The sequence below is a fragment of the Cervus canadensis genome, chromosome 33 (assembly GCF_019320065.1).
Source record: "Cervus canadensis isolate Bull #8, Minnesota chromosome 33, ASM1932006v1, whole genome shotgun sequence".
NCBI classification, from domain to species: Eukaryota; Metazoa; Chordata; class Mammalia; order Artiodactyla; family Cervidae; genus Cervus; species Cervus canadensis.
This window is the reverse complement of record NC_057418.1, coordinates 5319987-5345398: the sequence shown is the minus strand read 5'-3', so window position 1 is coordinate 5345398 and position 25412 is coordinate 5319987. Positions and strand designations below refer to the sequence as shown.

General features: G+C 39.5%; 1 protein-coding gene across 3 annotated transcripts in view; it reads right to left on the bottom strand.

The window, feature by feature from the left end:
- AKAP7 (A-kinase anchoring protein 7) overlaps positions 1-23813 on the bottom strand; it is a 134909-nt gene extending 111096 nt beyond the window's left edge. Inside the window, exons 1-4 of one of the 3 annotated variants that reach the window (XM_043457293.1) lie at positions 23353-23813; positions 17869-17997; positions 10786-10925; positions 2968-3104 (exon numbers count right to left, since the gene is read on the bottom strand). In XM_043457293.1, the coding sequence (XP_043313228.1) occupies positions 2968-3104; positions 10786-10925; positions 17869-17997; positions 23353-23599 (653 nt within the window). In that variant the 5' untranslated portion in view covers positions 23600-23813. The remainder of the gene's footprint in view (positions 1-2967; positions 3105-10785; positions 10926-17868; positions 17998-23352) is intronic. The other 2 variants (XM_043457292.1, XM_043457291.1) reach the window with 2 other exon arrangements.
- Positions 23814-25412: the final 1599 nt, after the last annotated feature.

Sequence of the window (25412 nt, the reverse complement as noted above, 5' to 3'; positions counted from 1 at the left end):
TAATACATTGAGAACATACACCCTCACCCCAACCCAACTGCACAGTACTCAACAGTATTTCCAGCCAGTTACGTGTTCATCAGTAGAGGCCACTGAGTTACATGCGGCTGCTGCTGCTGCTGCTAAGTCGCTTCAGTCACGTCCGACTCTGTGTGACCCCATGGGTTGCAGCCCACCAGGCTCCTCCGTCCCTGGGATTCTCCAGGCAAGAACACTGGAGTGGGTTGCCATTTCCTTCTCTAATGCATGCATGCATGCTAAGTCACTTCAGTCGTGTCCAACTCTGTGCGACCCCATGGGTTGCAGCCCACCAGGCTCCTCCGTCCATGGGATTTTCCAGGCAAGAGTACTGGAGTGGGTTGCCATTTCCTTCTCCAATGCATGCATGCATGCTAAGTCACTTCAGTCGTGTCCAACTCTGTGCGACCCCATAGATGGCAGCCCACCAGGCTCCTCCATCCCTGGGATTCTCCAGGCACGAACACTGGAGTGGGTTGCCATTTCCTTCTCCAACTGAATTACACAGAGGAGGCCACTCATACTTGCAGCAGACTCATCTCTTCCACCTCTTTCATGAACTTGTGCCCATCTTCTCCCTCCTGTCTCCATCCCACCCCCTCCCTCAATCACACTCCATGGAACAGTAATAAAGAAAACCAACTAGTTCCGGTTTCTCCACTGACCAGCATGCACTTAATTTCCAGAACCCTCAGCCTCTCCATATGTACAAGAAAGATGACCTTTCTGTGTGGCCAGACTCACAACACTTGTTAAGGAAATAAAATAATACTTGCTTGGGAAATAGAGACTGAGGAGCAGAGACTTAAATATATATACATGCCATGGCCAAGACCCATTTTCGATGATAGAGCTAAAACTTAAACTTAGCAATCAATGGTAACTCAGTCTTCTTTGGTTTAAAAAGGTCTCTTTGGGGTACAATTATTCTTTAACTCAAACTTCCTTTCAGGATTGCTTTTCCCTTCCCTCTCCCCTCCTCCTTCCCAGGGAACCCAGCATACTTTTGCATAAAGATTGAAGAAGGTCTTTGGTTTGCTTGCTGTTTGGGTTCTCAGAGATGCCCGATTCAGCAGCCTGGTCTGGTCATATTCCCAGGGACCCTTCGCTGGTGTCCACGAAAGGTCACGCGTCCCTTCCAGGCACCGCACTGGCAGAGTCTGCTGAGGTACAAGAGCTCTGCAGGGGCCTCTGATCAGGAAACGTGGATGCCTGGCATTGCCGCTGTCCCTCATCCCGCCCCGACTGACCCACCAATTCTCCTTGAACTTCCAGGTCTACCTACCAGGGAGCAAGGAAACTTCTGGGTTCATCTATTAATATATACCCTGATAGGCAAAGGAGAATTGAAGGAACTACCTGAGGTCCCTGTGTTAGAAATCTCCCTCGACACTAACCTCCTGTCTGTGTGGAAGCACATTCTTCTTTGAGGTCCCCCAGGGAAGAAGGAATTCTTCCTCCAGACTACCTTCGGACTTGAGGCTATACTAAATCAACTCTCACCCGGGTCTCCAGTCTGGCAGACCGCCTTGTAGGTTTGAAATTTGCCAGGCCCCAGAATCACCTGAGCTAATTCCTACAAATAAAGCTCCACACACAGCTATGGTGCACATACAGATATATCAGTATATCTAGATAAAGAAATGAAGATCCATCCTATTGGTTCTGCTTCCCTGGGGAACCCTGACTCATCCTCCACTCTAACATACAGAGTGCCACTCATTTTCTCTTGGGCTTGCATCTTCTTGTGTCACATTTTCTCTGACTTCTTTTCCTTTAAGAGCATCAGAGTATTTCTTTTTTTTCTTCTGACTGGCAAAGCGAACAGTGAACGTGAGTTAAGTAAAACCTTCTGGTCCTCTCTGGCATTGTATCTGCTCTTGGGTGGACCACATTGGAACAGATGAGAAGACTGATCCCTAAAAATATGCAGTCCTACTATTTAAAAGGTATCACCGCCAGAATCATAATCTGACTATTGGCATAAATTGACTATTTTTTGAGTTACTACTTTATTCTTTTCTCCCTTATATTGCCCTTTCCCCATCCAAGTCGTATTCTTCATTCCCTCAGGAGACTATATGTCAGGGTAGAAAACAGAAGTAAGCTGTAACCTGTAATTCTGGCTTTGGCTCTCCAAAGGGCTTAAGCTTGAGTTTAATCTAGAGAGCTACACAGTGGGTAACAGAACAAGGGGCGCTCATTCCAACAGTGTCCCAGAGAAGTGGAGGATGAGCAAGGTTTCTCCACTGTGGGCTGGAAACAGCAATCAAAGACTCACACTCAACTTCTGTGGCACAACTCTGGGTTTGGGGGTGCAGGGTATACAGTATTGTAGTAGTGGGGGAGGTGAGACTGAAATTGTCCACTGATCTAATAAATTACAGCTCTAATAGCTAATAATATTAAGTGCCTACTATGCACCAGGCCCTATACTAAGAGCGTTTACATGTGTCAGTGCTATGATTTTCTCCATTTACTTAAAGAGTGATTTGCCCAAAATTGAGCAGCTATTAAGACATGATTCCAGAATCTTTACCTGGAATCCTAACCTAAATGGACTGACTCCATAGCGCTTACATAATTAACATGGACAAAATAACTGCATAACCAATGCATCTGATAACAATAACACAGTTCAAAAGTATAGATTAGGGGCAGTTCCCTGGTGGTCCAGTGGTTAAGCTCTGCACTTCTGCTCCAGGGTACAAAGGTTCAGTCGCTGGTTGGGGAACTAGGGTCCAGCAGGCCATGTGTCACAGCGGGAAAAAAAAATACAGATTAGGAAGAATATTGTACAGCTGATTCTGTACATTGGCTTGTTGACTGCAACAAATTATAACAAAGAATGCTTCTTTAGAATTTCAATGCCTCTTTGGGTTCTGTTATGTTTACTCATATTAACGTAATAACTTGGAAAACAATATTCCAGAAAGATGTAGTACTCACATGTTGACTTCATTTTCATTCAGTAACTGCATCACTAGTAGGGTAATATGAAAGGAACCATCACTGCTCATTGCTCTGGCCAGTCGCTCATCTTGTTGTATTATCGCATTTTGCAGGATCTTAATTCCTTTTGTAATCTAATCACACACAGACAAAACAGACATTAGGTAAGCAATATTTCCTTACAGGGACATTTAAATTGAGAACAAAATAAGTAACGACTAAAATGAGAACACGGTCAAGATTTTCAATCAAATCATGCTTGTATACCTATTCTTAAATATCCTGGAGGGACAACTCGGAAAGTTTAATGGGATGTATAAATGTTTTAAAAATTACATAATGCTTGTCCATCTTAAGAGCATCAAGTCCAACATCCTTCTTTTATAGACTGGGTCCCTGATTGAGTGGAAAAATTCAATGGCTATGTATCTTTTCAGAAATTTATCCTTGGAATATACAGTATGACTCACTATCATTATGATCTTTCCTAAAAATAAAAGTTTTATTCTTGCCACAGAAAGGTCAAATCAGCAGACAACATTCCATTTCTGCTGGCAATAATATTTACTTGTCTCCAGATGAATGTGTCTGAGAATCCATTCTTCATGGCCTTTAAGATTTCTCAGGACAGCAATAATTCAACAGGAATGACCGCTGTCATTTCCCCAGACATTGTGAGGCGGGGCATAACCATGGTGAGAGAGCTGCGCAGAAGGCTAAACGCGTGTGTTTAACAAACTGTAGTCTTTATCCAACAAAAATCCTTGGTCCCTCATCAGCTCACCCCTCTCAACCTACTAAGAACAAAGAGGAATGATGGCTTTTCCCTCCTCTAGTTCCAGCTAGAGACAATATTGTGCATGCTAAGTCACTTCAGTCACGTCGGATTCTTTGCAGCACTGTAGACTACAGCCCGCCAGGCTCCTCTGTCCACGGGATTCTCCAAGTAGGAATATTGGAGAGGGCTGCCATTCCTTTCTCCAGGGGATCATCCCGCCCGAGGGATCAAACCTGTGTCTCTTACATCTCCTGCACTAGCAGGCGGGTTCTTTACCACTAGCACCACCTGGGAAGCCCAGAGACAGTATTAGCCAACTTCTAAATGGAAAATAACTAGAATATAAACTAGCAAACCAAGCGATCCCCAGAGAAGAGTGCACGTAGAAGCCTGGAGGCAGCAGCATTAGAGAGAAAAAGACAAGAGAGGAGACCGGCAATAGCAGCAGAACCCAAAAAGACAGCAGAGATAAGAAAGAGCTGAATCACGGACACAGCAGGCCGTTCCCATACAGACAAGCTGTTTCACCCTGAACCATCTTCCCATTATCTGCAGACTGCGACTGGGCAAATCATGAGGTGCTGGCCTGGGATCTGACTTCCCACAGATCTTTACAATAAATCCTCTTCACCCAAATAACCTCAGCACTTCTCTATTCCTTGCAACCTGGAGAACAGTATCATGGGAAACAGTGTTTTCCTGGTAGGACGATACTCAATAACACCTAAGATTTCCCAAGGTAAGATGTCGCTTCCGAGACACCCAACAAAAGAATCCTGATAGCCTGGTAGTTAAAATGCTCCTAACATCATAATACACAAAGGTCTTACAGTTAGGGTTTCCTCTACCTCTACACTGAGCAAATTAATGGTGTCCCCAAGGGCGTATTTCTTCCTCTCTGTGTCTCACCACAGTTCTTGGTAATACAAATAAACAACGTTGAAACAACAACAGTTCCCTTCTTGTGTGGTCACTAGCTTTCAGGCACTAGAGTAAGTATTTTACATCTATCAGTTCACTAAGCCTCCCACCAATCCTGTGAAGTAGTAGGTATTGGTACTGTCTCCACTAAAATAAATTGAAACACAGAAGATTTTTAAAAAATTTTTCAAGATCTTATACCACCCACTGCAGTATTCTTGGGCTTTGCTGGTGGCTCAGCTGGTAAAGAATATGCCTGCAATGCGGGAGATCTGGGTTTGATCCCTGCATTGGGAAGATCCCCTGCAGAAGGGAGTGGTTACCCACTCCAATATTCTGGCCCGGAGAATTCTATGGACTGTATAGTCCATGCGATCGCAAAGAGTTGGACACGACTGAGTGACTTTCACTTTCAACAGCCACTTTCAATACCCAAAATAGCAAAGGAACTTGAGAAAAAGATAAATTACAATAGATGAGAAAAGATGACGGAAATATCTGGAGGAAAAGATCCAGGAGTGAGGAGGAGGAAAATTGGCCAGACAACTGTGGAAGAAAAGGTACGAGGAATGCGTTTTTGAGAGGAGACAGGAGAGTGACGACATGAGGGTATTGACTCAAGTCATGAGACACCAAGGGCAAAAAGACACTTAAAGGAGGTTCTGGGGAAGTCTTACTGAACCCTGTGTGACAGAACACATGTGGGTGTGTTAGTCAGTCAGTCATGTCCCACTCTCTACAACCCCATGGACTGGAGCCCACGAAGCTCCTCTGTCCACGGGATTCTCCAGGCAAGAATACTGGAGTCAGTTGCCATTTCCTTCTCCAGGGGATCTTCCTGACCCAGGGATCGAACCTGGGTCTCCTGCACTGAAGGCAGATTCTTTACCATCTGAGCCATAGGGAAATCCCAATAGAACACATGGGCTCAAAAATGCCTTTGGTGTAACCCCACACTACTCTTCGAGGATTTTACAGGTGAACTTTTGAGAGATTTTTCCAGGTGCAGTGAAGTCCTGGACTGGTTTCCAGGAATACTGAAGCAGCTAAAGAAGGTTCATGTTCATGAGGGAAGAATCTAGCCCAGTGCTGAGTAAATCGTGCACGCTCTAGAATGTCAGACCTCAGAACAGTATAACTGCAAGTTCAAATATTAGCTGGCACAAATGTTAATTCTGGCTTAAATAATCGTGAAAAAGTGGTTTAGGATGAGAACTTTTTAATGAAAAGTGAAGCAAATTAGGGGTGCGGACTTGTATGAGAAGTCCTGGATTTTAATCGCAGGTCAGCCACAGGTGTAACCCCACAGACATCACCTAGTCTCACTGGGTCTTGGTTTCTTTTCGATTGTAAAGCACTGCCAAAGTTACAGGGATGTGTTAAAGGTCAACACACAAGCTAAAGGATGGCAGACAAGCTAAAGGAAAGCACTTCACATTTGCCTAATATAAGGTCTGCAAAACTGCCAATATTATCAAAATCAGGGGTTCTCTACCCCAGGGGACATCTGTCAATGCCTAGAGACATTTTCATGGTCACACCTGGGGTTTGCCATTGCACTTAGCGGATAGAGTATCTGCATTTCCATAAAAATGTAGTCTTTATTCTAAGCTCAAATACTAATTATATATAAATTCAGGACAGTGCTCAAAAATTTCCATCCATTTGTATATTCAGCATTTTAGTGCAATGTCCTATTATTTAGTGCAAAAGAGTTATAGACCATTCATATCTTTGAATTATCCAGTAGCTTATAAAATTGCAAATTAAAATCCGTAAAACTTTTGAAGACTATTTCTCTGAAGCCACACAGTACTTAAAATGCAAAATTAACCTCAACCTATGAAAATTCTAAAAGATAACCTAATCAAGTAATGTATATCTAACTATGCTTTGATGCCTCAGATTAATTTATATATTCCTTGATATCATCTTTAAAAAAATTTAATGCTTTTTATTCCTAATTACATTCTTAAAAGATAAAAAGAAAAAAGGAAACTACTTCAGAGTCTTCTCCGTATGCCATTTTTAAAAGTACCAATGTCATTAAAGGCCAAAGGAAACTAATTTTTATAGCCACTGTTTAAATTTCTACAAAGCCATTGAAGCTTATCTGTTATCATAATCCCCAGCCACTGGCAGTATTGAACAATGCACATTTTTTAAGCCTAACATTACAGAGCCATATTTAAATAGGATATTGAAAGAAACTTTAAAAAATAAAAGCTTATTAAAATCTTAAATATTTCATTCACTGAGTAATTTCTTTCTATTTAGAGAATAAAAACAGACATGCAACTGCTAACCCTCACCATGAAGCCATATTCCACATGTCTAAAATTAAAGCAATAAGAAATTTCATTTTTTTTAAGCTTTCTAGTTAATTCAAAGCATAAATGAGCTCAAAGAAAATGCCTTCAACTCAGTATGTGAGGAAGAGTGGTTATAGTGTAGCACACAGAAAGACAGTAACTTTTACCTCATCTTTTGACATTATTTTTGGATTTTTTCCTAAGCTGTTAACATACATCATTCCTAAATTTGCTGCCTCATTAAGGTTTAACAGAATTATCACATCAATTTGCTACCTAACATCTCTTCAAAGATGAATATAGTCACTTTTCTTGCTTGTTTACAGGATGAAAAAAAACTTGAAAATCTGATGATAAAACGGTAAGTAGAGTAAAAGTAAAAAATCACCTGAAGATAGGAGAATTTTCTGTATCTACCGAAGTGTTTAACATGCATGATGACAACATGTACTTTCACAATTACATTTCCCAGAAAGGAACAGAACGTATAAATCATATTTCATCTTTTCATAAGACCAGTAATTTTCACATTAGAAAATGAAATACAGAATTAAATAGAACAAATGCCTTTTAAAACTCCTAAAGAGTATCATATTTTTCCATTGGTATAGAACAGTCATCTTACCAAAAATTTAATGCATTCTTAATTTCAATTAGCTTCCCTTGCATTTTTCAATGCTGACTTGTATTATTATCTCTTATAAGAAAGTATATAAAACCAATATATGGGCAAATCCACCTAGAACTAATAATTAAGCAATTCTAGCCAGTTAAAAAATATTTAGGATTCACTTAAAATACCATTCAATTTCTCTTTATTTTTAACTTTAAATTAATGTGTAATTGTGGGTAATGGAGAAACACATTCTCATATACATGCAATTAGGATATTTTCATGCAGTCATTCTAATTCATTTTCCAAATCTATCTCTTAAAAATATGAAAATCATGACCTTCCAAAACTAAAGCATTCCAAATGTCTACTAATGTGTTTAAAAATCAAAGACCCATGTAAGTCTGAATCCTTTTTCCTTTAAAACTAGATGCCAGCAAGTAGAAGCCAAAAGTAGAGCAGCTCATTGTCAATGTGCTAGCTTCCAAAAGCTTGTTTGCAGGTCACTTAATTGGAACTTGGAATACAGTCTCCCATTGAAACAATGTTATAAATGCTGCTCCTTTTCCCAGGACTCCCCACAAAAGCCCATAAGCAGTTTCAAAAGAAATTAACATTAGATACTTTCAAAGAAACAAACAAAAAAGGTACTCATACAGAAGATATAAAAAAGATCTTCCTCATCTTGTCCTAGTCCCTAATCCTCCTCCCCATATAGGCTTTAAGCTTTGTTACCCACAAATCAGTCACTTGAGAGAGAAACATGAAATTCTCTGGTTTCCAGGTTACTTGAAACTTGTGTGCCCCACTATTACAAGTCATGGACCTCCTGGAAAACAAACTATCACTGAACCCATATTACAGAAAATAAACATGTGTAACACTGTATCTATTATTTGTAAATTTGTCCTGGTTGGAATTTGGCATTCTGGAAACATCTTCTGCCCTGAAATGACAGTATTTTGTGTGTGCGCGACTCTATTCCTGCCAAACTCTGTTCTAGGTACTGGGGAGGGGCTGTAAAACTGAGGAGGACCGACAAGTGTCAGATTTCAAGGATGACAACGGTGGGGGGAGGGGGTGACCTAGTCAGGGTGCTCACGGGTGGGAGAAGTTTAAGCTGAGATTTTTGGCATTAACAAAACCAAAAGGAGAGAAAAGAAAACTTCTAGCCAGAGAAAGATTTCCTGCAGGCAGGGGGGGATTGGCAAGTTCAAACAAGGTCAGAGGGGCTGAGGTGGAGAAGGTCAAACCATATAGAACCTTCTAGAATATGGTAAAGCCTTTGTCTTTATCCAAGTATCAATGGGAAGATACTGAAGCGCATAAGGATGAAGGTGATGTGTCCCAATTTGGGTTTAGAAAATAATCATTATCACCTTCACTTTACACCTCAAGACACTGAAACTACAAAAATTAGGTAATGTGACCAACATCCACAGTGGCATTTGAGATCCAGCTGCTATCTGAGCAAGGCTGGTCAGGTTCCAAAGCCTGTACTATACCCACTTTCTACAGAACCTGCCAGCAGCAAAGAGGCAGAAACAAAGGCTACAGTGGCTTACAGGATAAAAACTAAGGGTTGCAGATGGCCCTCTTTCATCTCCTCCTCCCATCTTTGTGACCTGAGTCCCAATCTAAATGTCAGAAGAAAGGAATCTCTCCACCCTCTCTCCCCTCAATACCCTTCCCCACCGGCCTTATCCTAGCACATCCCCCCACCAATCTTTACTGGACGAGGTGGGAAGCCGGCCCAGCGCTGGCAGGGGCTAGGGCAGGCTGGAGGGAATGCAGAGCGGCTGCTCGGACCAGGGGAACCAAGAACAGCTATTTAGAGAAGAGCTCACCCAACTTCTACACACACAGACTCTGGAGTGGAGCAATTTCTAAGCAAGAAACCAAAATAAGGAAACTGGCATCTCTTCCAATCACAAAAAATATGGGGATGTCACTTGGCCTGTTTCACATGCAGTTTCCTGAGGACCTAACCTGCTTTCCTACAATGCCCATAGGTACACAAGATCCTAAGTCTTGTGGAAAACCTGTCTGAATAAGTTACAAGTATTTTAATGTAATCTATAGTTGTCAAAAACATTAAACTTGCCATCAGCTAAACACTTAAGGGCTATTTTACAGTTAACCTACCACTACATACCAGTAAATTTAAACTTTGATTCTTTACTGTATCAAATTCTAAAATTCCGTATGGCTAGATAATTCCACTTATCTTTCTAAGTATCTTTTCTTCCCAAGTGAACTGTACCGCACAGACTAGAAGTTTCCTAGAATGCCCCAACAGAATTTGTTCTCTTTTATATTTATTTCTTTGATTTCAATTTTGTTTGCTCTGATATTTAAAAACTCATTAGCATTCTGTAGAAACATTCTAGTTAAATAAAGGGAGGAACAGCCTGAAAATACGCCCAGTTAAGAGATCAGAGTCCATGGTCAAACAGGAATTCAGATCTAGCTCTGAAGACATTAAACTGGACCAAGTACAAGCAGTCAGTCTTCCAAACGAGGTGTTCTCTCCTAAGGCGTTATAATTCCTATCTCACTGCTCTAAAAGGCTTACCTACTATAGTTTTCTCGCTCAGTCATATGTTAGGGTATCTTACTGTGGGCCAATGGGCTGGTTTCATTTCCTATTATTGATGCCACATTAAATTTTCAGACTTTTAATAGATTTCTACCAAGTTTACTGTACACCATTAAGTTGGTACAACAATGAGTAATTTTTGAAGAAACTATATTGCAATAGTCATTACCATAAACTGGACTAAGCAGCAACAAATCCCAGTTTACTTTCCCCACAGAGATTTCAGAATCTTTTTTTTTTTTTTTACCAGCTCTGTGTTTCTGAAAGATTCTTCCATTATGATGAACAAAACTTTAGAAAGAACCTTGACATGCTATCTGGCAACATTTTTTTTTAAGTGGCTTTTGTAAAACTGTCATTTAAATATGATTGTTTAAATAATATTTTTCAAAATTATTGATGAAATATATTCTATAGTCCCTGTATTTTATATTCCGTATGTGTGTGTGTATACTCCATATTTCCTGCCCAGCTAAAATGCCACCGAAGACTCTTAAAAGCTGAAAGCAAAAGGGCTTACAAGCATTTAGTGCACCTTAAATATAATGTAGAATAAAATATAGTAAAAATACTTCTAAAAAAAAAACAGCACCTCTTTGTTGGTGATCGGAATGGATAGGAAATAGTTGGGTTGATAATCTTTTCGCTTTTTTTTCCTCTTCTTTATTTGATCTTTATTGTTGCATCCATTTTCTTTACTTCTCTCCAAATTTACTTTAGGAACATCAGTGACTAGAGAAAAAAAGTGAAACAATAATATGTCTAATGCATTTAAACAAAGATGATATAATCAGTAAAAAGAAAAAAAAAAAGCACTATACAACTAGCAGTCATTCATAATTGTCATTTTCAAATCTAAAATAGGAATTGGCAAATTCTTCTGTAAAAGACCTAATAATAAATATTTCAGGCCTCGCGATCATACAGTCTTAACGACCTAAGTCAGCTGTAGACAAAACACAGCTGAATGGATACAAATGTTTTCCAATAAAACTTTCATTTACAAAGCAGATAGTCAGATCTGGCCCATGGGCCATGGTGCACTTACCTCTGATCTGAAGCATAACTAACAACCGTTCTCTTCTCCTTGCCACAATTTTCATGATGCTAGGAAAAATCATTTTTTCTCCATCCTGTAATATGTATATTCCTAACTTTTACAACAAAATCACTTGTGGCAGTGCCACTCAAAGTTCAATTTCTGGCTAATGTCACACTACAAACAATTAGCAAAAACTGAGAGGATGCTTTATAAACTTTCAGGGCAAGTAGGCAAAGTAATTTTGTCTATTAAATTCTGGCTTCTGTTTTGCAGATCTTTTTCTTTAATTTTTTTTCTAATATTTAATGGTATATTATGTATTTTACAAAAGTATCAGTCAGCAACAAATAAGAAACTAAAGAAAAAAAAAATAGTCCTTGACCATAGCTAACTTGAGAAACACTTAGCATGCTTTTTAAAGTCATCTTCAAAAGACATTTCTAACAACCAACAATTTTTATTATGAAACTATACTGCTAGAAGTAATTTCCAAATCAGTGCAAAATTCTTTTTTTTTTTTAAAACAGATTCTATCAGGGGCTTCCACATGCATGGAAAACTACCATTAATTTATATTTCAGGTTGTGTCTTCTTGAATAGCAGAGTACCTCATAGCAACTTTGTAAACTGCAAATATAACTATATCTTCCGAGGTATGATTTTGGAAAGGAGGAGGAAGTACCTTGCCTTAGATTCAATCTTATGAAGTTGGTCTCATCTTTGAGATCAGCTCTAACAAACCATAGTGACCAAGAGGACAAGATCTGTGCATATCTAACTAAACTCCTTATTTTACATACAATGAACAGAAGAGGAAAAAAAAAAGTTTTAAAAACAGTTCAGTGTCACAGAGTCAAACCTGGTATCCGGACCTTTCAAAGCTCTCCTTCTAGTGTAATTTCCACTGGAACAAATTGCTTCCTTCTTATGGTTCTAGATAAGTAGTTACTACTATGAACAAAATCAAAGAGCAGAAGAAACTGTCCTTATTCTGTTTTTCTTTGAAATATTAACAGTAAATAATTTTAAATGAGTGTTGCAAATAATATTTTAATGCGAACTTCTAAGAAAAATAGTAGAAAATGCTTAAAATTTAAAAATTAAGCATTTGTGGGAACAGACATGCTTTCTTTCTAAGATCAACATACCTGGGAACCCTAGAAGGAGACGTAGAAGATGGGTCAGTTAAGAACAAGGTGATCTGGGTAATGAGTCTGACTGTATTGTTACAGGTTAAGACAGAATTAACTGGTCTGTTTGTGCAACCATTTCTCTATTACACTTCTCCACAATATGCATAATGATTAATATGGTTAAAATGACATACCTTCACAGAGAATACAAATTTGAAATATAAATTAGCTTCTTCTATACATGTGAGCTTGTCAGGACTTTTATAAAAAGTTCACAGCACTCTTATCCGCATTGTCTTGTGTGTGTATGCTCAGTCGTGTCCAACTCTTTGCGGCCTCATGGACTGAAGCCTTCCAGGCTCCTCTGTCCATGAGATTTCCCAAGCAAGAATACTGGAGTGGGTTGCCATTTCCTCCTCTAGGGGATCTTCCCAACCCAGGAATCAAACCTGTCTGCTGCATTGGCAGGCAGGTACTAGCACCACCTGTCAAGTATGAGCTGAATTGCCTCATGTGATGCCCCTGGGTTTTATCCCCATGCAGCTTTTTTCATTTGGAAAATCAAATATGTTGAGCTGCTTGTAATTTCAGATACATATAAGAAACAGTCCTTACTTTGTAGTAACATGAACTAAACTAACTTTAAACAGAAGCCACAATATAATATGCTAATGAAGTAAGTACACATATTTTAAATCCACTTCTAAATACATTCCAAGCCCACCTCCATCTGCTGTTAGTAAACTGGCCCTCATGAACAGGAAACCAATTTTAATATAATCTGTGATCTGGAATAACAGAGCCAACAGCTATTACATCTGTACTAATTAAGATATTTTATGTTGAAACTGGGCTTCCAAGGTGACGCAACTGGTAAAGAATCTGCCTGCCAAAGCAGGAGACACAAGAGATGCAGAAATTAAATAAAGAACGGTGGCCAAACTAATAATCCAGTTGATTTTATAACCTTTAGTTCATCTCAAAATTAACATAGTAGAGAGAGAATCCAGAACCTATAGTCTACCTTTTCATTTTTCAAACTGCAAGTATCAACCCATTAGTGGGTTATGAAATCACCATAGAAGATAATTTTTAAAAGAACTTTTTAATAACCAGAATGGACAGCTTGGAATGGAAAGGAAAGCAAAACAAAATAACAGAATGGTAAACAGTATACTGCTGCTGGTATATGTAAGTATTACTTCATGAAATTTCAGTTTTTTACATATATGTGTATATTGGGTGGCACTGCAAAATCTATGTCTTACTTTGAACATAAGACACAGTTTTGCTGTGTTTTACTCAATATAAACAGTACTAAGCCAGAGGAACAGACCACTGAAGTCTTCAGTATTTTAGTTGTTTTATAGCTTACCTGTTTAAAACTAAAGAGCCTCCTGTCTGTAACTATTTATTTTTGCCATTTCAAATGCTCCTTAAGTCCATTTTGCAGATATTCAGAGAAGGAAAATCATAATCTCTGAAGGTAACAGTTATAATTTATAATAGTTCTAACAATTCCAGTATCATGAGAATGATACAGCATAAAGCCCGCAGTTCAGAATACAACCTCTTAATAAAAATAAAGAAGTAGAGCATTTTTCTACATTCCCTTAGCTTCCTTTTATCAATAACTAGTAAGCGTTTCTTTGAACTGGATTATCTAAATTTTTTCTTTTGTTGGACATCACAGATACGGTAAAGTTTAAAATAATCTGATGTGAGCTGGACAAATAAAGGGGGGACATAAGCCTGTATTTACTGTTACAGCACAGTTTAATTTACACTTGTAAGTAGTATGCTTGTGTTTTTCTATTTCAGTGAGTCCTGCTGCTTTATGATCAACTTGCTAGACACTTGTTTGCATATCTTCTATGCCTTTCATTAGCAGGTTTATTTGTATGACCAGAGTATAAAATCCCTTTTTTCCTCACTGAACTTCATTTTATTTATAACTTTTAAATCATAATCTAAGTTCTAAATTACAATTTACTATTATCTTTTTATTTTCCTTAGGTCGGGAAGATCCCCTGGAGAAGGGAATGACCACTCCAGTGTTCCTGATTGGAGAATTCCATGACAGAGAAACCTGGTGGGCTACAGTCCATGGGGTCACAAAGAGTTGGACATGACTGAGTGACTAACACTTTTATTTAATGCATATGAAAATACAATGAGCAAAGTATTCAAGTAACATCAAGTTTACAATAAAACCATTAAAGATCAATGACAATAGAAGCAAAATGTAGAAAGCTTTGGCCATGTGCCCTGGATCTTTCTCCGGATTATTTAGAGTAACTTTTACTGTTCAGCAGAAAAAAAGTATTAGTTGTAGTCAAGCTTGTAAACCCATTCCATAAATTTAATTTATTATACTTGTGAATTTTCATAATGATTTCAGTAGCCATTTTAATGTGCTCTAATGAATCTGGTCTTGTTGACAAACGCTGTAACTCATCCATGCATTGGCTTTTTTTTACCTAAAGCACCACATGTGTCATTTTAATGTAAATTATCTAATTTTCTTAAAGGCGTTTTAATTCTCTCAAAAAACTACAAGGAAATGAATTATGAGAGAAATTAATGTAATGTAGTCCATCTGTTATTGTTGGTTGACTGTTTTTACACTTGCTGTTAGCCAAAAGACTGAGTGAATTCAATTTTGCTTTTATATTCTTTTTTTGTTTTCTTGCTACTTATGCCATCAAATCTCTGAAGCAACCATTCTTAAAATTTAAGTATACAGCATAGACTATTACCTTCTATATTTCACAGAATTACTCTGAATAAGGAGAAGGAAATGGCAACCCACTCCAGTACTCTTGCCTGGAAAATCCCATGGACAGAGGAGCCTGGTAGGCTATAGTCCACGGGGTTGCAAAGAGTCGGACACGACTGAGCGACTTCACTTCACTTCACTCACTTCACTCACTGGAGAAGGAAATGGCAACCCACTCCAGTATTCTTGCCTGGAGAATCCCAGGGACAGAGGAGCCTGGCGGGCCATGGTCCATGGGGTGGCAGAGAGTCAGACACGACTGGAGTGACTAAGCACTCTGAATAATCTTCAGCAAATTACTAAAGCTTTCTAAAAAAATAATTTACCCCTCTAATTTTCTGTGAGAATTAAGCAAAGAAATGGAAAGCATTTAGTGATGGGCTAGAAGCACTTGATGATATTATTATAAAATACTGCTTTCAAGGGACACATTTTTAAATACTTATTTTGACAAACTTATTAAGGCAGAAAATCTTGGTAAGATTAAATTAATAAAGATTTGTGGAGGCAAGTTCTTTGCCACACACAATTGGAAGGACTTTACATTATTAATAAGTTAGTTGAATCCTGTCAACAATCTTATGAGACAGCTACCATTTTATACCAATTTTTGAGACAGTGAAAGCAAGCCCAGACACCTGCTCAAAGCACAGAACAGGAAAACGTAGGAGCAAATTCTGTCCCTTGACAGTCTGACTCCACAGACCTCACCTGTAACCGTCTCAGTTGAACACTATTAGTAAAATCTTGGTGGATAACGTCAAGGAAAAATGAGCTTCTCTAGCTCCCTGTTTACTGAATCAATGAAGCATACATCTTTAAAAGCAAGTTTCTAACCACAATTCAAAATCTAAATCGTATTTTTTCATGAAAAGAATCAAGAGCTCACAAAATTTGAAGATTAGAAAAAGGAATAAAGAAAAAAAAAAAACTGTTCAGAAACCTACTATCTTAACAAAATCACTATGAATTTTGGTGACAGATCACCTAAAGCACTTACACAATCGTAAACTAACATTACATATATTTCCCCCCTAATTTTTAACTTTGCATTTTACATAGGAAAGATTCTCTATTATAGAGTTTTCAGAAATATTTTCATAATATGCAATTCGATACTATGTGGGCTTGCCTGGTGGCCCTAGTGATAAAGAGCCCTCCTGCCAATGCAGCAGGCCGTGGGTAAGAACCACGGGTTCCATCCCTGGGTGGGGAAGATCCCTTGAAGAAGGGCATGGGAATCCATTCCAGTATTCTTGCCTGGAGAATCCCATGGACAGAGCAGCCTGGAGGGCTACAGTCCACACGGTTGCAGAGTTGCACACAACTGAAGCGACTTAGAAATGTTCCCCATTACATAGTTTCCAGAAATATTCTCATAATATGTAATTCAATACCATGTAGCCTAAAGGCACCGGTATAGCTTATTCAGCCACAGTCTAACGGACATTTGGGCTTTCGGGCAATATTTTTACTACTTAAAAACACTGTGACACACGTTTATAAATAAAACCTCTTCCCACAAGTAAGACTATGTCCTTACGTTAGGAATTCCATGAGTGACTCCACTCCATGTATGAACATTGCTTAAGATTCCAATAAATCCCATTCTAAAAGGATTACTACAACAATACACTGTCAGAAGCCACAAAGATATAACCTTAAAATCACAGAGTATTATTTTTGAGTGATATTCCCAATCTGATAAGTTACAATCATATTTTAATGTGCATCCTTTGATACTTATGAAGTTGAATAATTTTCCATATATTTATTTACTAACTGGGCTTTATTTTTACATCCTTTGCCAGGCACCAATCATTTTTTCTTATTTGGGACAAATATTTGCCTTAAGTCCTTTAATAATAAAATTTGGAATAAACATTACAGACTTCTCCAATAAATTACAGAGAAATACAGGACACGATTTACACTTTTTAAAAAACTGACTCAAGACAATCACTTACTATACCAAGTACTAAGACTCAATCTTTATTTGATATACATTTTTCTATTAAAACTTTTTTTCAAGTAAATAAGGTTTTAATCAATACTTTAAAATACTTTAGATCTGAAGTATTTTTAACATGCAACTTAATAGTATTAGCTAATGAGTAAATAATAACATGGTGATTTCCAGTATCTCTAAAATCTCCAATAATTACAAAGCCAGACTTAGAATTCGGTGAGGTAAAATAAGGATTATGATCATTTCAATGAGGAGAACTGAATGCCCCATTTAGGAAAGACATATGACTGAAAGAAGGAAAACTCACTGAACTACTGTTTTGAACCTTGATTTAAGTTAAGGTTAACTTAACCTTATCATTTAACTTAACCTTAGGGTCATAGTTAAGGATTACAATCATCTTGGGAGTTGTCACTGTTGTTGTTTAGTCACTCAGTTGAGTCCATCTCTTTTGCAAACCCACAGACTGTAGCCCACCAGGCTCCTCTGTCCATGGGATTTCCCAGGCAAGAATCCTGAAGTGGGTTGCCATTTACTTCTCCAAGGGATCTTCCTGACCCAGGGATCGAATTCACATCTCCTGCATTGGCAGGCGGATCCTTTACTATGGAGCCAAACAATTATTAATTAACTGCCCAAACTCAAAAACACAGCAATACTTAAGGTAAAATAATTTATTAAGAAAAAAATATGTATCACTAAATTTACTGTTCATTGCTTCTAAACACATATTTATTTAATAAAGTACTTACTTTCACTGTCATCTTTAATATCTATGGTAGCAAATGGCAAATCTACCAGAGAATCCATGGTGTTGGCTTCAAATTCTTCTGACATTTCTTGTTTGCTTGATACACTTTCACACTCATTGGAATTCACCCCTATAACATCACAAAAAGAAAACTGTATTATTTTATTTATTTTTTAATTCATATCCTACGCTAAAGCAACTCAACTAACTGAACTCAATATAAATTAACATCTGTTAAGAAATGGTAAAACTGGCATTCAAATATACTGTAAGCTACTTATATAGTTATACCATAGTCTACATTTCTATAAATCCATTTTTATGTTAAACAGCTTTAATATTTTCCTGAAGCACAGTACTCAACTCAGGGTTAAAGTTGAGTTAATCAACAAACCTCAAGATCCTTTATAAGACACATTTTCTTAATTCCAAAACTATGTTTTTCACATAACTTTTGAACACAAGCCAACAAGATTTTGGCAATCTCTTCTATGTTTATTTGTTAACAACATCAATTATGTGTTCTCACCTGTATAAACTCTGACTTTTATTTTTCCTTCAGAAAAGATATAAAATTTTTTTTCATTCCATTATTAACATGGGAAATTCAAACATTAAAATTCACACATTAAAATTACATAGCTCTAAATATGCTTTTCTAGAAATTCAATGGTTAAAAGCAAAAAGATCCTATAGTTTCGCTGACAGCCCTTCCAAGGACAGGTACTAATATTAGAGCGACATTTCACACTTGGTCCTTGTTTTTTTGTTTTCTTATTATGGGTAGAACAATTATATGCCTCAGGAGGAGGTTAAGGGGAAAAGAGTGTCTGTTTAAACTGATAAAGTCAATTGCTAAATTTATCAGCTGGTAGTCTCTCCACACCATTATCCTCCATGCTTTTAGACACAAACGTTGTTTGGACCAGAGCTGAACAAAATCCTGGGATACTTACATAATTTTTATTCTATATATTGACTAACGATTAATTTACCATTGAAGATATTAAAAAAGTCATTTCTTTCATTCTGTTATAATCCTCTATTTTCATATATTAGACCTTTAAAAACACACTCCATTAAGAATATGGCTTACAATATGCAAGATAATAAATATTCATGATAAGTTATAGTTAACAAAAGCCAAAAAAACTAAATTTTTATTGTAATTTCAGTAATCTTTAATATTATTTACAGACACACACCTGTTTTGTAGATAAAGCAAAAATGACAGCTAAAACCTTTTTATTGCTGATTTTTTTATATCAACCAGTCATGTTCAACACCAAAACCAAAAAAATTAATAGTACACTCTTAATAATGCTATTTATTTACATTACAGTTCATACCTTATTAAGCTTGACTGCCTGGCATGCAGGTGTTCAGCAAGTGTTATTTACCATGAATCTATTCACAGCTATTGAAATATGTGAGAACAAGTAAATGTTTCCTTTCTATTTTTTACACTTGTGTTGAAAAATACACAGCTTATATTTAAACAAAAGTTTTAATAAATCAATACATATCTTATATTTGGGCCAAATGCACCTACATAGAAAAGATCATCACTGATCACTTAGCTTACACAACACTATAAATAAAATGTTTAAAAAATCTTTAAATTTTTTAAAAAATAAATAAAATTCTTGAATGCAATGGTATGTCAAAATCAACAAGAGTCTAGAACTTGATACACAAAATTTTTTCTATTAAATTACCAAATAGCTGAAAGCCTTTTTGTAGATATGAATTATTAACAGGCTTTCCTGGTGGCTCAGACTTGGTAAAAAATCTGCCCACAATGTGGGAGACCTGGGTTCAATCCCTAGATGGGGAAGATTCCCTCAAGAAGGAAATGGCAACCCACTCCAGTATTCTTGCTTGTGAAATCCCATACACAGAGGGGCCTGGTGGCCTATAGTCCATGGTGTCACATCAATTATTAACTCAGAGATAAGATAATACCATTTCCAAGTAACTCTTGGAACTCCATGTTCTATGGTCATCCTATAGAACAATGTTTCTCAACAGGGCTCAAATCTGAAAGACTTCCTCCAGTTCTCTAAGATCCAGTGTTTCGGCAAAGGCTGGCAGACATGAACTAAACACACCCGCATCCAGCCCCATCACTTCATGGCAAATAGAAGGGGAAAAATGGAAACAGTGACAGACTTTATTTTCTTGGGCTCCAAAATCCCTGCGGAAGGTGACTGCAGCCATGAAATCAGGAGACGATTGCTCCTTGGAAGGAAAGCTATGACAAACCTAGAGACAACACTTTTTCAACAAAAGTCCCCATAGTCAAAGCTATGATTTTTCCAGTAATCACGAACGGATGTGAGTTGGACTACAAAGAAGGCTGAGTGTCAAAGAATTGATGCTTTTGAACTGTGGTGCTGGAGAAGACTCTTGAGAGTCCCTTGGACTGGAAGGAGATCCAACCAGTCCATGCTAAAGGAAATCAACCCTGAATATTCATTGGAAGGACTGATGCTGAAGCTGAAACTCCAATACTTTGACCACCTGATGCGAAGAGCCAACTCACTGGAAAAGACCCTGATGCTGAGAAAGATTGAGGGCAGGAAGAGAAGGGGGCGACAGAGGATGAGATGTTTGGATGGCATCACTGACTCAATGGACATGAGTTTGAGCAAACACCAGGAGACAGCTGAAAGACAGGGAGGGAAGCCTGGCATGCTGCAGTCCATGGGGTCGCAAAGAGTCAGACACACCCGAGCGAGCCACTGAACAACAATCATAACTACAGTTTCTTTTACAGAAGTACAAATCTTTGTTTTGGGACAACTGCCTTAAAACAACCAACCTTTGCACTTGCCTGGTGGTACAGTTTTGGGTAAGAATCTGCTTGCTAATGAAGGGGGCATGGGTTCCATCCCTGGTTCAGGAAGATTCCACACGCCTCGGGGCAACTAAACTCAACTCATGTGCCACAAGCAATGATGCCCGTGCGCCAGGACCACTGAGCTGGAGCTCTAGAACCTGCTAGCAACAACTACCGAGCCTGTGTGCTCTAGGACCTGCGAGCCGCAACTACTGAGGCCCGGGTGCCTACAGACTGTGCTAAACAAAAAGAGAAGCGACTGCAATGAGAAGCCTGTGCACCACAACCAAGAGTTGCCTCGGCTCTCTGCAACTAGAGAAAGCCTGCGTGCAACAACAGAGACCCAGCATAGCCAGAAATAAAGAAATAAAATAATAACCAACCTTGAAATAAAGGACTTTATCAAGGTAATATTAAACTCTTTTCACAGACTAGCCAATTAAGCAACTTGCCTCAGGTTACAGGTTCTGGGGCTAGACTTTGAATCCAGTTACTCAACCACCAAAACCTGCCAGCAACAGCACTTCTGGAAAGTTCACATACACAGTTTATGTTATAAGATACACAGTTTATATAATATAATACGCCCAGATATCTGTCTGGTATCTGTTCTGGTTAAGAAGAGCATTTTCATTTTAAAGAGCAGATATAAGAATGCATATGCACTTGTAGTATGTGTACAATTATATACGAAAAGGCTGACATAGTTGTTGTACTCAATACATTTCTGTTATTCCAATATTTCAAACAGAATCATTACTTTTATAAGAAAACAATTAATGCATATGTTTAAAATACATTATAAAATTGTACATGAAGTATACACTAATATTCAAATATATGTGTACTTCCACAAATGACTTCATCAAAGACAGACCAATAGAAGAAAAAAAGAATAGTCTGCCCTTCCTCACACAAACTTCAAGTTTCCTTTCTGGATAACAAAGCACAACTTTATTAAGCAAAATTCTCTTCTACTCACTCTACTAGGTAGGTATATTCCCCAAGAAGGTATATCCAATATTCCTGCCTGGGAAATCCCATGGACAGAGGAGACTGCTGGGCTACAGTCCATGGGGTCACAAAACAGTCGGCAGGATTTAGCAATTAAACAATAGATATATAGTAGGTACAGTCCCCAAGAATCAGTAGAGTCAGTTCATCCTAGCCAGTTCTGGCCTAGCTACTAAAAACACAAACATCTTACAGCTGGAGAAATGTTGACAGCTGTCAGCAAGTCACCTGACCTCCATGCTTGGGTTTCCACATGATGAAAAAAGGAACAAAAGTACAACCCAAATTACTAGCCAGAAATGGACAAAGTAAGCTAATAATATTTGAAACACAATGTAAAAAGGCATTAAACTCCACAAACATCTTAAAAGTATGCTATCAGCAGCCCCAATTGCAAGGCCACACACTGAAGGAACTGGGGTGGGAAACCTTTCTCTTTGACACTAACAATCCCCTACACGTTTCCCTTTATAAGTGCATCTCAAAAATTCCCGCCCTCGGCACTGACCTTCCAAGGTCTTCATCATTTCATTCCCTCAACAATTGTAAACATATTTACACTAGTTAACGGTTATTACATAACATTTTAAGATTTTCATGCTTTGTTTATTTTTCTATGCAGTGGCTCAGACGGTAAAGCGTCTGCCTACAATGCGGGAGGCCCGGGTTCAAACCCTGGGTCAGGAAGATCTCCTAGAAAAGGAAATGGCAGCCCACCCCAGTACTCTTGCCTGGAGAATCCCATGGACAGAGGAGCCTGGCGGGCTACAGTCCATGGGGTCACAAAGCGTCGAACACGACTGAGCGACTTCACTTTCACGCGTTTATACTTCAAAAATCTCACATGAAAAAACCCTGAAAGTCTCTCAGCTGTGTCCCACTCTTTGTGACCCCGTGGACTGTAGCCCACCAGGCTCCTCCGTCCATGGGATTCTCCAGGCAAGATTACTGGAGTGGGTTGCCATTTCCTTCACATAAGACCACCTTTTCTCTAACTGGCTTGTTGGTGCCTTTCATCAAAAGTCCAACCCCTAACTCGCTCTGCCCACCAACTTCAGTTCGCAGTAAATGCTGACATAAACTGGAAACTCATCCTCAGCCCTACTGCAGATCTGGCGCCAGTTTAGAGAGGTCACTTCCACACCGAGAATAAAATCCTACGAGGAAAGCCTAACTGCGGTGGTTCAAGCCTTTGTTTGTGATAAAATATAAAAACGGAGCTTTTTCTAGATTTTGCTGATCACACCAACACCAAAGGAGGGTATGTGTCGGAGGGTATGTGTCGGCATGAAGTTTCTAAAAGGTTAGAAGATCATCGGGAAAGAAAAGTGAAATTTAAAATGGGTTCACACTTCCGGCCTCCCGTCGCAACAACAGTGCGTGCAGTAACGAACACACTCGCTGACAAGCAGCGCTGATCATACCCGGTTGTACCGGGTTCCTTGCGGCTACACCGAATTCCGCGCAGAGCGGGGAGAGGAGCCCCAGGGCAGAGCGGGCGTGGGATCGCGCTCCAAGCGCCGGGGGCGCAGGCGGGGCGGCGAGGCCGGGCCCTCCCCGCGGCCGCGCCGAGCCCACGCCCCCAGACTCCAGTCGCCCCACACCGCCCGCTCGGCCGCCCGAGCTCACCGGCTCCGGGGAGCTCCATGCAGGCGGCGGTGGCGAGGGACCGGTCTCTGCAGGCGACGACGGCCGGGCGCTGCGACCCCGGGCGAAGCGCGAGGAGGGGGCGGAGGCGGGGCCGAGGACTGGCGGGCGGCGCGCGGGGGCGGGGCGGGGGGCGGAGGCAGCGGCTGGCGCCCGGGGCTCGGGCCGCGGCGCCGGGGCCTGCGGAGGCGCGGAGCCCCGAGAGCCGCAGTCCTCGAAGCAGCTGCATGCCCAGGCCGGGCGCCCAGAACGAGCGGAAAGGGCCGAGCAGATGCGCCCGCAGTACCCGGATTCCGGCGAGCGACGCAGGCCAATTGCGGGGAGGGCGGGGGGCTCCTCTCTGCGCGGCGACGCTCCGCCCCCGACCCCGCCTCCGCCCTCGACCCCGCCTCCGCTCCCGGGAGGGGCCCTCTGCGGTCTTCGGCCGGGCTCGTTCATCCCCAGCGGTGCTCCCTTTCCCATCCCAGGCGTCGAGGGGTGAGATTGGTTGCTGGCTGATTGGAGTCTCCTGAGGATCTATGTTTTTAGTTTTGCAAAGAGCTTTCAAAACATAGAATTCTGATTACAGAATATTTGAGAAGAGCAAGATACATACAGTAACGAGACCTTGTCTGTTATAATTAAATAATTTGCTTAACAGGAAAAAAAAAAAAAAAAGCCAAATTGTGGCAGTCTATAGTTTTAACAGTGGTTTCATGCCTGGAAATTAAATGGGAAGCAGCTACTTGTGTTTGCAGATTGAAGCAATGAGTAAAATGGAAGGAAAAGTACTTGTTAGTTTGTTTTTTTTTTAAGACTTTTAGCTTTAGATCAGAATTTTACTGGAGTTTTCTTTTAAGTGCAAAGAAACCTTGCAGTAAGAAAATTAGGCGTGTCTCTCAACAAATTAATGTAGCCTATTTTACAAGAGACAACGCTTATCTTGAAGGCACCCTAAAATGGAGATGAAGCAAGGACCTCAGTCATAATAGTTGACATTAAAACCGTACACAAAAAGTCATAAACCTCATTATCCTGGTTGCAAAATAATTCTAGCAAATTGGATATTTGGTTTGCATGCCCATAGTAATTATGAACTGATTCCGCTAAAGTCTGCTCTGTTCTGAGGGTGTGCAGATGAATAAGATAAGTCTTCTTCTCAAGGAGTTGGTCATTTAATAGAGAATTAAACATGCTGCTACTGCTGCTAAGTCGCTTCAGTCATGTCCAACTCTGTGTGACCCCATAGACGGCAGCCCACCAGGCTCCCCCTTCTCTGGGATTCTACAGGCAAGAACACTGGAGTGGGTTGCCATTTCTTTCTCCAATGCATGAAAGTGAAAAGTGAAAGTGAAGTCACTCAGTCGTGTCAGACTCTTAGCGACCCCATGGGTTGCAGCCCACCAGGCTTCTCCTTCCATGGGATTTTCCAGGCAAGATTACTGGAGTGGGGTGCCATTGCCTTTTTTGGAATTAAACATGAGTAATTGCAATAAGCAACAAACTAAATGCTGGAAAAAAAAAGAAATCCATAGTCAACAGTTGAAGGGGCTTAAAATATGCCACTTTAGCATTAAGATTATTTTTGGAGGCAACCAAGAAACATATTGAAGAACTGTCTGCCCTTCCCTTTCTGCTTAACACCAGAGCATCAATTTTACTTTGTGAAACTGACATAAATTTCCACTTGTAGAGGCAGTCCTAAGCACTAGATCTCTAGGCAATTCCCCTTGAAGGCACAGACTGTTTTAGTGTTTGATTTCCCAAGGGTATAGAGTTTATTCAATGAATAGTTGTTAAATGAATGAATAAAAGTTTTATAACCATCAGACCTGTGCTCCTATTAAAAAAAAAAAAAAAGAAGCAACAACCCAAATGAATTTCAAGGAAAAAAAAACAGTATCATGGGAATCTTAATGTCATAAACCTTCACCAGCCTGAGGCTAAAAATCAGCTGCTATTAACATTCATATCTAAATCTGGGTAGTTGAATTAACATATTTGCTTAAGCCAGAACTCCAGCCCTTAGTGAAATCCCTCCAGAATACATCTAATGTTTTACA